At 49.2% G+C, this 12,523-nt stretch overlaps 1 protein-coding gene across 13 annotated transcripts in view; it reads right to left on the reverse strand.

Moving 5' to 3' along the window:
- The window catches only part of PTPRT (protein tyrosine phosphatase receptor type T), a 1,093,025-nt gene that overhangs the window by 313,900 nt on the left and 766,602 nt on the right, over nt 1-12,523 (reverse strand). For all 13 annotated transcript variants that reach the window (XM_045981319.1, XM_045981314.1, XM_045981318.1 and 10 more), the window contains exons 10-11: nt 3,138-3,339; nt 1,638-1,740 (exon numbers count right to left, since the gene is read on the reverse strand). In XM_045981319.1, the coding sequence (XP_045837275.1) occupies nt 1,638-1,740; nt 3,138-3,339 (305 nt within the window). The remainder of the gene's footprint in view (nt 1-1,637; nt 1,741-3,137; nt 3,340-12,523) is intronic.

Below are 12,523 nucleotides of genomic sequence, written 5' to 3' on the forward strand. Positions count from 1 at the left end.
AAGAATCCGCACCTGCCGGGAGCCGTACGGTGGGATGCTAGCTGATGAGGTTGCCTTGCTGACCTGTAGGCTCACAGCGATGCAAGGGGACCCCAGGGTCTCCAACATAAAGGTCTTGGGCTTTCGGTCAGATCTGGACTGTGTGCCAGGGTCAGCTGCTAACTTGCCGTGCAATGTTGGGCAAGCTGTTCCTTTTTCCCAGAGCATGCTCTTATCACCTGAAAGGCTTTCTTAGATTTTGAAACAGTGACCAGTGTTGCTGTTGGGAGGTTAAGAGCTGGGAAAGGGAGAGAGGCATTGGTGGCCCAAGGGGAACACATGACTTGGTACCTGGAGGACCTGCATTCGAGTTCAGCTTTCCTACCCACTCCCATGGGCTCTTGTGCATTTCCGAGCCTTGGTATCTTCATGTGTAAATGGGGACAATCACTTACAGAACATACACAGACAGTGCAATCCATGTACAGAGAGAAGCAAAGGACCACATTGCCTGAGAGTAATGGGAAGAAAAGCAGTGAGTGAGGCAATGATTCATCTGAGGGAACAACCGCCACCTACTCGGGCTCATCACGGAAAGGACGGTCCCGGAACAACCCACGCAGAGAATATAAGGCAGAGGTTCCATGGTCGGGAATTGCTACGAGCATTACACACACCTGTTGCAAGGTCTGACTTAGAGTCAGACCCTGTTCGGAATCTTTAGAATATACAGCAGCTTCCAAATTGCTGGCCGTTGATTCTGTTTCCTCCGCCACCTACGCTTCCTGGGTCGGGCTGGATCCAGGTTGGAAAACCAAGAACTTGATCGTCTCAATAGCGTCCATCCTGGCTGGTCTCCCGGTCTCCAGTACCATAAACGTAACACTGCAGGGGGCTAGCGGGCAACTCCCTAAGACCCCTCAAAGAAGCTGGAGCTTCTCAGAATTGGCCCTTGTTCTCACTCGACCGCTCCTGCCTTGACCTTTATGCTAAAGGAAAATCTAGAGCCTCGGATTAACTACTCCCGATTGCTCCTCACGACTTCAGGTGGCTCCTCTCCTCCCAACCTTGCTCATGCTGGACCCTCTCACTACTTGGCAAAAGATACAGCTCCGTGTCACTGCAGACTGTCAGCTGGGAATGTCTTGTCTTCCCTGAGCTCTCATAACGACCTATGTATATCTCTGTCAACACGCACTGTATTGTAATTATGTTCTCATATTTCTTGCTTCCCAACTCAAGTGTGAGTTTCTTCAGAAAATGACTTCTTCACAGTTAGTTCACTACTGTCTCCCAAGCAGTTAAACAGTGCCTGGCCCTGAGTGAGTTCCCAGTAAATGTTTGCTGATGGAATGAATAAACAAATCGTTCTGATCCCTTGTGCAGCACTCATTCCCCACATATATGATGCTCAAAGCATGCTTGTTGAACTGGGAGGAGCCAATTTTTTTTTTTTTAAAGTAGGTTCCCCACCCAGCATGGAGCCCAACATGGGGCTTGAACTCATGACTCTTGAGATCAAGACCTGAGCTGAGATCAGAAGTCAGATGCTTAACTGACTGAACCCCCCAGGTGCCCCCGAACTGAGCCAATCTGAAAGCTGTCCCCTGGGGCAAAGTGCGGTTGTTGGCAAAGTCCAAGGGACAAAGGCTGCTCACCTGACAGGGGCTCCCCGTGACTGAGCGGGCTTCAGCATCACCGTGATGGTCGTGTCCGTTTCATTCAGTGGGGTGTCTGTGTCGTATTCAGGCATCGACGGAGCTGGGCAGAGAGCAGAGAGAGGAGGGCACTCAGCACAGGCCTCAAACCCAGCTCACCACCTCCCTTTGCTCCCATCCCTAAAGACCCCCAGGAAGACCAGTAGGGGGACATATGGGAACCGGTTGGGTGAGAGTCACAGGGCATCCCAGCCTTTCAGCAGAGCCTGCTCTCTTTCCAACCTGCCTGCGGGTCCCTTCCAGGTGCACAAGAGTCTGGGGAAGGATGTCTGGGAGGTGGCCAACAGCCCTCTGGAATCAAGTCCCCCACCAAATAAACAGATAAAAGCAGGAAGTCCAAGTACTTAACAAAGACATGAAGGCAGAGTCGACCTTGTTCAACATATTTGAAATGCAAATTATAGCACTGATGAACTAGCTCCTCTTATCCTTTGGCTCCCTCTCTCTCTCTCCCTCTTTTTTTTTTTTTATGAGACCCTCCCTTCTCTCAGCCCCAGCTGATAGGAGTACGAAAATCTAATCCCTTGGGAAGGTAATCTAGCCGTTTGTATTAAGAGCTATTAAAACTTACATCCCTTTTAATTCAGTATTTCAATTTCTGGAATTATTCAGTATTTCAATTTCTGGAATTTAGTCCTAAAGTTATAATCCAAACCAAGGAATTAAACTTTATTCTGTAACATGTTTATTGAAGCATTATGGTATAAAAACACGGAAGCACCGCATACATCCAACCACAGGGGAATGTTTACTTAAATTACGTCCATCCACTTGACAGAACATTATCACGAAAGCAATGTACCAACATGGAAAACGCTCATGGTATAAAGATAAGTGAAAACATTAAGCTGCAAAAACCACTGTGGGTATCTATGCAAAGTATGTATGTATGCAGGCCAGAATGGCACAGGTATTCTAAAAAAATGTAAATTGTAAAATGGGATCGGAGATAATTCTCTACTGATGTTGCCTGGCGGTGGAGGGGGGCCATCTCAGGGACAGCAGGGGACATCTCAGACCTCTGTGGCTTTACACTAGTCATTCCTTCCCTCCTTCCTTCATTCATTCTCACACATTTCATGAGAACTTGTGCTGTGCCCTGTACTGACAAAAAGAAATCACATTTTTACAAAACAATTTGTATGAGAAAAAAATGTACTATTTAATGCAATTGTGTGGTAAATTATTTGGTGAAATCACTTAGGGTTCCTGCTGGTCTAGTCTAATTAGTGTGTTTTTTACACTTTAGGAAGTTCGTGATTCCGGTTTACTTCACAAGACTACAATGCTAACACATTAGGGACTGCATCGTCCTAATTGCTCCATACCACGAGGTGACAGCTGGCTCTGCCCTTTTATGCTCCCAAGAAAATTAAGAATGGTGGGGGGGGGGACACAGAACACGTTTCTTCCCTTTCCCCTTTCTATTAAGAGAGATACCTGAAATTTTGGTGGCAATCCTAGTGGTGACAGGGGGCCCGAAGCCCTTGGCTGTGCTGGCCTTGATGGTGAAGGAGTAGGTGGTGCCCGGGTACAGCCCCACAAAGAGGTGGTGGGTTTCATTCCGGAGCTTGAAGACCTTCCCCCGCTGGCTGGAGAGGTCGGCACTTGGGTCCAGGGAGCCAACGGCCTTGTAGTTGATCTGTACAAGAAGCCAGGAAGCAAACAAATAAATACCTCACTCGGAAAGCTAGATGGAGCTCATCCAGGGGAACATCGGGAGAGGAGAGGCGAAAGAGGCGTGTGGACTTGACAGCAAGTTCTGCTGTGACTGTCCACCTTACACATTCACCCAACCTTGAACATTCCACTGTTGATACACGGGAGCGCGGTGGCCCAACAGAAACAGAGTGTGAGCCACACGCCGGCTTTTCAGTCTTCTCATGGTCATGTGAAAAGAGAAGAAAGTAAAGAAGAAAGTAAAATTGATTTTAATAATATATTTTGTTGAACCCGGTATTTGCCAAGGTTAATCATTTCAACAGGCATTAACCTAAAAATTTAACAGTCTCTTATATTTTGTTATTCAGTATGAGGTCTTAAGAATCTAGTATGCAGTTTGTCCATTTGGACGAGCCCCATTTCCGAAGCTCTGGCCATGCGGGGCCAGCGGCTGACCTTCCATGCGGCGTCCCCTAAGGATGGTTTGGAAGGCTCATTAGAAAGGCAGTTCCCGTGTCCCTTAGTCCCCATGGCGCCCTCTGGGGCTTTCTTATGTGTTATCTTGTTGCTTTTCACCAAAACTTGGGGGCTCAAGATACTCATTCTCAATTTAATATTGGAGACACTGAGGCTGGACTGGAAGTAACTTGCCTGAAATCAGCACTTTCTAAACTCTCTCCGGCAATGGCCCAGTTCTGTGTTTCTCAATCCCCTGCTGAGCCGTACTAATCTGCAGACCACACCGCCTGGGCGGACTCACCATGTATGTGAGTCTGGTCAGAGGCCAGACCGGTCTGCACTCTGCAAGGAGCCGTGTCCTCTCGCCCCACCCTTGGGTGCTGCAGCAATGTCAAGGCCCTATGAGAGTTTCTAAGTGCTCGCTCTCCATTTCTGCACCTACGCTGCTGTGAAAGGAACCAGACACGGGACATCCCAGCACCAGCCCCCACAGATAACATTTTGAGGGCCACATTCCTAAATCACACAGCTGTTAAAGTGACAAACACAGGACTGTGTGTTCGTTTCATCTAGTTTGTTCCATTAAAAATGTTTTATTAGAGTATAACATGCACACAGAACGCTCTACAGTTCAGTGACTCCCTACTAACTGGACACAGGCCAATAACCCAGCACCCAGTCAAGAGACAGACCACCAATGGAGCCAAGACATAGCCCACATGCCCCCCTCTGAAGCCGCTCCCCTCCCCCAGCAGGATGACCTCTATCCAGACTTCTAACAGCACACACTAGTATTCCCCCATCTTGTACTTTATATAAATGGAACCGTACAGGGCGCACTCTCACGTGTCTGGCTTCTTTCACTCCGCATTATGTTGGTGAAACCCGTGCAGGCTGTCACGCGTCACTAGAGATCACGCGTTCTCACGGTCATGCGGTGTTCTGCTGCCGACATGTGAGTAAACCCAGGCCTGCCGCATCTGAACGCTGTGCTCCTTATTCTAGAAGGAGCTGCCCGACTGGGAGATAGCACGTTGTTGCGTGAAGAAGGCATTCATCTATCTACTCATCCCCTTCTTTGCTCCTTCCCAAATGCTGCCCACGCAGGCCTGTGTTCTGGGACCTGCACTGTGCTCTGCTGGGTAAAGCCCAGATCAGTGCAGGCTGGACCCTGTGCCCGGGTGTCTGCCACTCCAGAGTGAGGTAAGGCAATGGCACGGTCACCATACATCACTCTGTCTTCTGTCAAGAACATGTCTCAGCCTTGATGGGAAGAGCAGACGCAGACCGAAACAGGAACATACCAACTTTCCAACCAAAATAAGCAGTCTGCTGTTCCTGGCAAGGGCACCAGAAATTTTGGAGACAGAGGTAACTTCTCCGTCCTCCGTCCAGCAATAGCAGGGCAGCGACTGATGTCACTTGCTGAGGAGCGAGGCCGCCTGCTTGGGGCAGAGCAAATCGTGGAGGAGAAATCCAGAGAGCTGAAGGTTTTGGGTTGTTTGCAAGCAGAGCTGCCGGCCAGGGGTCCCTGTGTCGCAGGTCCCTGGCAAACCTGTCCCCAGCTTTCCCTCTGGTCACCTCTGCCTCCTCCATGCTTCTCGGAAAAAGGCACAGCAAACATCGGCCTCTCTGTGCATGAGGGCTGTTCCGAGGGCGGGGAGCGTTCGCAGGAAGCTCTGGGTAATCAGCATCCCCGCGACCAGACTGAAGGTGATGCACACTTTCTCTCTGGGCTCTTCCAACGTGACACCCCAGCAGCACCCCAGGGGACTTCCTGGAGGGAGTCCGCTCCAACTGCCTCCAAAGGTAGCCGGCTGGGGAACACGTCTGCCACTGGCTACCTTCCTTTCCCTTCCCCACTCCCGCTTCTCCGTCATCTACTTGTATTCCAGTCTGTGTCTCAGGGTACCAAACTAAGACAGTGTGCTCATGGAGGTTTCTCAGGGGAGAAGTGAGCTGACATCCGAGGTAACAGTCAGGGGCGAGAGCATTCCAGGTTCCCGGCAGAGGGAACTGCCTGGGCGAAGGCCTGGGGTGGGAACAGACTTGGGAGGACTGAGGAGAGCCCAGTGTGACCGGGGGTGGGGTGGGATGGTGAGCAAATGGGGGAGCTGAGCCCCCAGGGTGCAGCTGGATGCCAGTTTCCTGGGACACAAGAACAGAGACATCCAGAGAACTCTGCTGGGGGGCAGCCGATCCCAGTGTACCAGGTGCTCCTGCAGCCTTTTGAAATTCTGCCCCTGTCCCCCTGCCTGGGCTGGTGGCAACCACACTGATATACAGACACCGGGAGGTAAAACTCATGCCTTATTTACTAGCCAATTCCTTTCCTGCGCTCCAAATTCAATCCAAAAGCGACTCAATTTCCACCGAGCTGTCAATATAATATACCGTGCTCCCCTGCTCTCCTAACCTTTCCTGGTATTACAGGATCCTCACTTACTTGTAATGAAACACTATGAATAAATCAATGTATGTTAATATAGCGTGTCTTCAATTTTTTATGAAGGGCTTCACCAAATCTAATTCCCACTGCTTTGTCAGAAACAGTCTTTGAAAAATTTAACTTGCAAGTTTTACGAAGTTAGTGGGGGACTGGGCTGGGGAGGGAAAGCCAGGAGGTGAGAAAATTGGAATGGGATGGAGCTGTGGCCATAAAATGCATCATGCAATGTGAATCTTTGGAACTAGAGGAAGGGTAGGATTTGTTAGAATAGGAAACATAAAATAAAGAGTTAGTGGGGGAAAGGGTGCCAAGCTGCCTGTCAACCCGGGTCTCTTTTGATCACTGTCAGGGAGATTCCCAGCCAGAAGCCAGAGTAAGGACTTCATAAGGAGAATCCAGTCATGTCACCCCTTAGAATCAAAAAAGCAGTGGTTTCCCATTGCTCTTGGGATCTAGAGCACAGTCTTTTTTTTTTCTTTTTTTAAGATTTTATTTATTTGACAGAGAGAGAGATCACAAGTAGGCAGAGAGGCAGCAGAGAGAGAGAGAGGAGGAAGCAGGCTCCCTGCTGAGCAGAGAGCCTGATGCAGGGCTCAATCCCAGGACCCTGAGATCATGACCTGAGCTGAAAGCAAAGGCTTTAACCTACTGAGCCACCCAGGCGCCCCCTTTAAAGCACATTCTTACCCTGTGGTTTTTCAACAGCTCTCTGCATGAGCTGGCCTCCTGTGCCCTCCCTCTTATGTTCCAAGGCTTTATTCCAGTGTCTAAAAAGAGCGATGGTTCCATTGGCCACAGGGCCTTTGTACCAACTATTCTGTCTGCTGAGAACACTTATTCCCTTCCCATGCCTTCTTTTTACCTAATTAATGACTGCTCATCCCTAGATCTCCCTTAAAATGACACTTCAACCAATTAACGGTCACCAGAGGGGAGGTGGGTGGGAGGATGGGTGAAAGAGGGGAAGGGGATTAAGAGGACAGTTATCACAATGAACAGTGACTAATGTATAGAAATGCTGAATCACTGTCTTGTACACCTGCAACATGTAACATTGTATGTCAACTATACTGAAATTAAATATATAGATATATTTTATATATGTATACATGTATTTGTGTGTGTGTAAACGTGTATATACACACACACACATATATATAGGCACCCTCTCCCTGCAAATGACACTTTTCATGAGTGCCTTCTCCAACTCTCCCATCCTCCTTTTTAATGTTCCCAGAAGAACACCTCTTTCCTTTGAACCACTGACTTTACAAGCCATGCAACTGTTTCTTTCATGAGTCCCTTTTCCACTAGCCCAAGGGTCGAAGCCAAGTATGTCTCACCATGCGTGCTGGTACATAGAGGTTTACGGGAGCACAGCCATGCCATTCAGTCACAGATCACTGTGGCTGCTTCCATGCTACCAGGGAGGGGATTAAGTCATGGCAGAGAGAGTACGGCTCATACCATGTAAAACATTTACTCTCTGTTGCTTCATAGAGAAAGTCTGCTGACCCTCTTAGTAGACTTTAAGCTCCACAAAGGCAAGGACCTTACCTGGATTTTGTTCCACGTTGCTTCCTCTCGCATGTCTGAATGAATGATCCAACCAGCTGTGTGGTGTGAGCAATTAGCTTCACTTCTATGAGTTTAGGGTTCTTCAAGAGTTAAATAATCATTTAAATTTTGGTTTCTGTTTGATGTTGCAGAGTGACCCCCGCTTCTTTTCTACGGAAGGCAGCCTATTTGATCAGGAGTGAGCCCCTTCTGCCTTTGTAACAAGGGTCTGGCCGTGGGTCACCTTGTGAAGAACAAGCAGCCTTTCTAGCCCGGGCTGCAAAGGATGGGGCAAGACAGGCGGTGGAACAGAAGGAGATGATTTCCCTCGGAGAGCCCCACCAGGGAGGACCTGTCTGTTTCTTAAACATGCTCTAAGCTGTGCTGTGGTACAGGCACTGGGCTGGGTACTGGGTAAATGCAGGCAGAGCAGCTGATGAGATTCTGCTCCTGAGAACGAGATGCTGCATGGAGGGGGAGGGAAGATGTAGGGGTGAGGCCACAAAGCAAAAGCAGGGGGTCGGTCTGAAGATGCAATCATGACAAAAACACAAATGGGGGCACTTACCATGTGCCAGGCACTATGAGGGGGCCTCACATAAAAACCATCTCATTTCATCCTCCCCCAAAATAGTATGGGTTCTTTTTTTTTAAAATATTTTATTTATTTATTTGACAGAGAGAGAATTAACAAGTAGGCAGAGAAGCAGGCAGAGAGAGAGGGAAGCAGGCTCCCTGCGGAGCAGAGAGCCCAATGTGGGGCTCGATCCCAGGACCCTGAGATATTGACCTGAGCCGAAGGCAGAGACTTAACCCACTGAGCCACCCAGGTGCCCCCCAAAATAGTATGGGTTCTTTACAGTCATTGCCGTTCCTTAGCTAAGGACACGGAGGCCAAGAGAAGGTTTGCGCGCCAGGGGGCCATGTGTCGGAAGCATAGAAGGGACTCACTTCTAAGTATTCTCCGTTGCCTCTACTTCCTCATGGTCTCATCTCAGCACGAATGTGCACGTCATGACGTGCCAAGAACTTGGACAAGTCACTTAGAGCACACGGAGATGTCCTAGAAGGACCGGAGCACTGTTCAAAGAGCTCACTCCCGACTAGATGACTCCAAGTGGAGGAAACCCATAACGGCATCAGCAGGCAGGAATGATAGAATAAAGTGTGTCGAGGCCTGCCTGCCTATACCGTGATGTTCCAGAAGCTTCCTTCATAGCTCAGCACCCTCCCTTCTCACTACACCTCTGCTGTCCTTGTCCTAACCCCCTTGGGGGAGGGGCAAGTCAGCATCCTACGTTAGGCCTCCCACCTATTCCTGACTTTCTGCACATGGCTTCCAGCCCATCCTCTGGAGGTCTCAACCTCGAGGAGTCCTAATAAGGTTACCAACATCGTCAGTTCATTTAAAAAAAAAAAAAGTGAAGTTTTTTTCTTTAAACCCAAAACAAATGGCTGATGTATCCTCTCCCTTCTCTGGACCCACTGTAAAACTGTTTACAGACACAGTCTCTGCCATCTTGGTGATCTCCAGGGTAAACACACAAGGAAAGACCTATTCAAGGTCATTGCCTCTTGTCAGAAGTGTTAGTGTTGTCTTCTTGGTTTCCTGAAAATTAAAAAATCAAGCACGAGCATGTTCCTTCTTGAACAGCTGGCTGAAATGCACATGGCAGTGACTTCTCGGCCACGGGGCCCTTGTTTTTCCTAGAGAGCGGAGGGCTATAACGACAGCAGGAAAATGATTATGACGGACACGTGTCCTGCTGCTCCTGGTGTTTCTAACCCAGTTCCTGACTTTGGGGACAAACAGAGACACCGATGGAAACAGCAAGGAACCAAGTCCTCAAGGAACACAAACTTGGGAGTGACCAGTTCTGCTGGAGAGAGTGCAGACGGCCTCCCGGGGAAGCTGCCAGACTATGGGGCTGGGTGCGGACTCCAGAGCACAGGATGCCCTTGAAGACCTTTTAAAAAGTTTTAATGCCTGCACCCTACCCGAACTAACTGAATCAAATGTTACAGACACAAAGACTTTGGCATCAATACAGTTTTAAATTTCTCTAGGAGATGCTATGGGGCAGGCAGGATTGACAGCAGTAGAGCTGGGCCCCTTACAGGAAGGGGGTTAAACAGAAGAATTGCAAACTGTGGCCTGTGCCAAGGAAAGGTGTCCTCAAAGGGCATGCTGGAGACGAGAGGACTCACCGCGGGAGCCGCACAGCAGGAAAGACTACAGGTACGACTTGGGTGAATGCTGGGTTTGGTGGTCCCCACTGACGAGGAATGACATGTCTGCACAACCTTGTCTCCCCCCAGAGTTACGAGCTACTGTTGTGGCTTCATTAGCAGAACACAGATTCTTTGGATCCCCTCCCCCCAGGAAGGGAGAGCCTGATCCCTTTCTCCCTGAGTGTGGGCTGGACCTAGTGACTCACTTTACACAGACCTAGTATGAAAGCGGGATTATAGTAGCTTAGAGTGGAGAGACCTGTCTGATGCCACCTTAACCAAACGATCAAGGTCAACACTGGCCATGATCAGCCATATTGAGCTCAAGAGCTCCTCATATGATGTGGTGAGAAGGGTATTTGCCCTCTGTGGTCTTTTTCCCTGGAACTTCAACCCACCAATTAAACAAACAAACAAACAAACAAACAAGCAAACATCAGGGCACCTGGGTGGCTCAGTTGGCTAAGCGTCTGCCTTTGGCTCAGGTCATGAGCCCAGGAGCACTACAACAGGCTCCCTGCTCAACGGGGAGCCTGCTTCTCCCTCTTCCTCTGCTCCTCCCTGCCCCACTCCTACTCTCTCTTGCTGTCCCTCTCTCCCTCAAACAAAAAAATAAATAAAATCTTAAAAAAAAAAAAAAAGCCATCAGACCAACCAGACTCAGTGCTGGTCAGCAATCTTAAAAAAACGTCAACGTCATAAAGACAAGGAAAGACTGAGACACTGTCACAGAGGGGAGAAGGAGATGTGACATCTAAATGCTACATGGGAACCTACAGGGGAGAAAAAGAACACGTGCGGAAAAACTCAGGCAGTCCAAGAACAAAGTCTGAGGTCTAGTCAACAGTAAGGCACCAGCATGAATTCTCAGTTGGGATAAATACACCATCTGGGGAAGTTGTGCGAAGGGTACAGAACTCTGTAGAACTCTGTGTACTATGTTTGCAACTTCTCTGTAAATCTAGAATTATTTCAAAATAAAATGTTTACAAAACAACAACAAAAAGTGGCGTGCTGGGTTTGGCACCTGGGTGGTCTTTGTGGCTGCAGAATAAAATCAACAATATCCACGGAGCTCTTGCCTCGGCCCTGTGCTAAGCCCCAGGGAGCCTCCAGAAACATCCAGTCGGGTCAGGGAGACAGGCACGCCCACAGGAATGAGTGGCAAAGGCACAGAAGGATTACTGCTCTGAAGGAAGGGAGGCTGGTCCTCAGGAGCATATAACAGAGAAGTTTCTGGGGTCAGGCAGTCTTTCCCCCAGAGTGTGAAGGTGTTAACCAGGTGAAGGAGGTGAGAGAGGGCTGGGGGGCGGGGAAGGAGGAAGTGGAGGCTGCAGAGATGTTCCTGGGTAGGATGACTGCTAGCCTATGCAGCCTTTTTGTGGAAACTAGGAAAAGGCAGCTCTCCAGGCAGATGTAGGCATCCTCCATCCCAGGCCCTGGCTCATCAGTGAGCTAAGGGTGCCTCTGTGACAAGAAGAAGAGAGACCCTTCTGCATGCCCAGTCATAGTCCTGACAAATACAGTTCAGTGTTTTGTGGATTTCATCCTCTTACTGGTGTGACTTTGGGCAGTGCACAAACTATACAACAGAACGTGACAGCCCTCCTTTGAGGATGGTCATGGAAGGTTTTGCGTGAATAATCGGGTGTTTAGATTTTATCTTGAGGGTAACAGAGAGCCATTAAAGGGGAGGGTAGGCTATCAAAAGAAAGATAGGGTCATACCCTAATTTGAGAACAGAGCTGCTGGAATTGTGGTCCAGAGCCAAGATAGCATCAGCATCACCTGGGAGCTTGTCAGAGATGCAGGTTCATGGGCCATCCCAGACCGACTGATCAAAAAGTCTGGGTTGGGGACCAGGTATCTGTTTACACAAGTTCTCCAGGTGATTCTCATGCATGCTGTGTCTGAAGAGGAACATTTCCTGGCAAGTGGAAGAAGGACTGAACTGACTAGAGGAACAGGGCCCCCTGGGAGGGGCTGGTTCTCACCCAGATTACAGGGGACACAGAAGGCCTGGTTTAGACTAGAAGCTGAGGGGATGGAGAAGGGAGTGAATTAGAGAGCTGGTGAGTTCTGGCTGGTGCGGGATCAGATCCTGAGACCTGTGGAAATAAGAAGGAGCCAACCCTTGGCAGGAGGCCTGCAGGCAGATTGAGATTTCAAAGGCTGGACACTGATAGGAAGATCTGTGGGAGTCCGCTAGCCTGGGCCTCCTGAGGCTGCTGACATTCAGGAAGGGGAAGAGGAGAGGAAGGAAGACCATAGATCTGAGCCTTGGGATAACCCACCCTGAAACCCTGAACCACAATTTACAGAGCTGAGCGCCGAGGATGTATTTTGTAACTTCATCTGCCAAAGCGCTCTGCTATTCTTGGCCAAGGCCGGCTAGGCTCCCCTGGTTCCCAGGGTCAGAGGCCCAGACTGGTTTTTTGTTTTGTTTTGTTTTGCTTTGCCCTGCCAG

Source organism: Meles meles, chromosome 16 (assembly GCF_922984935.1).
Source record: "Meles meles chromosome 16, mMelMel3.1 paternal haplotype, whole genome shotgun sequence".
Lineage (NCBI taxonomy): Eukaryota > Metazoa > Chordata > Mammalia > Carnivora > Mustelidae > Meles > Meles meles.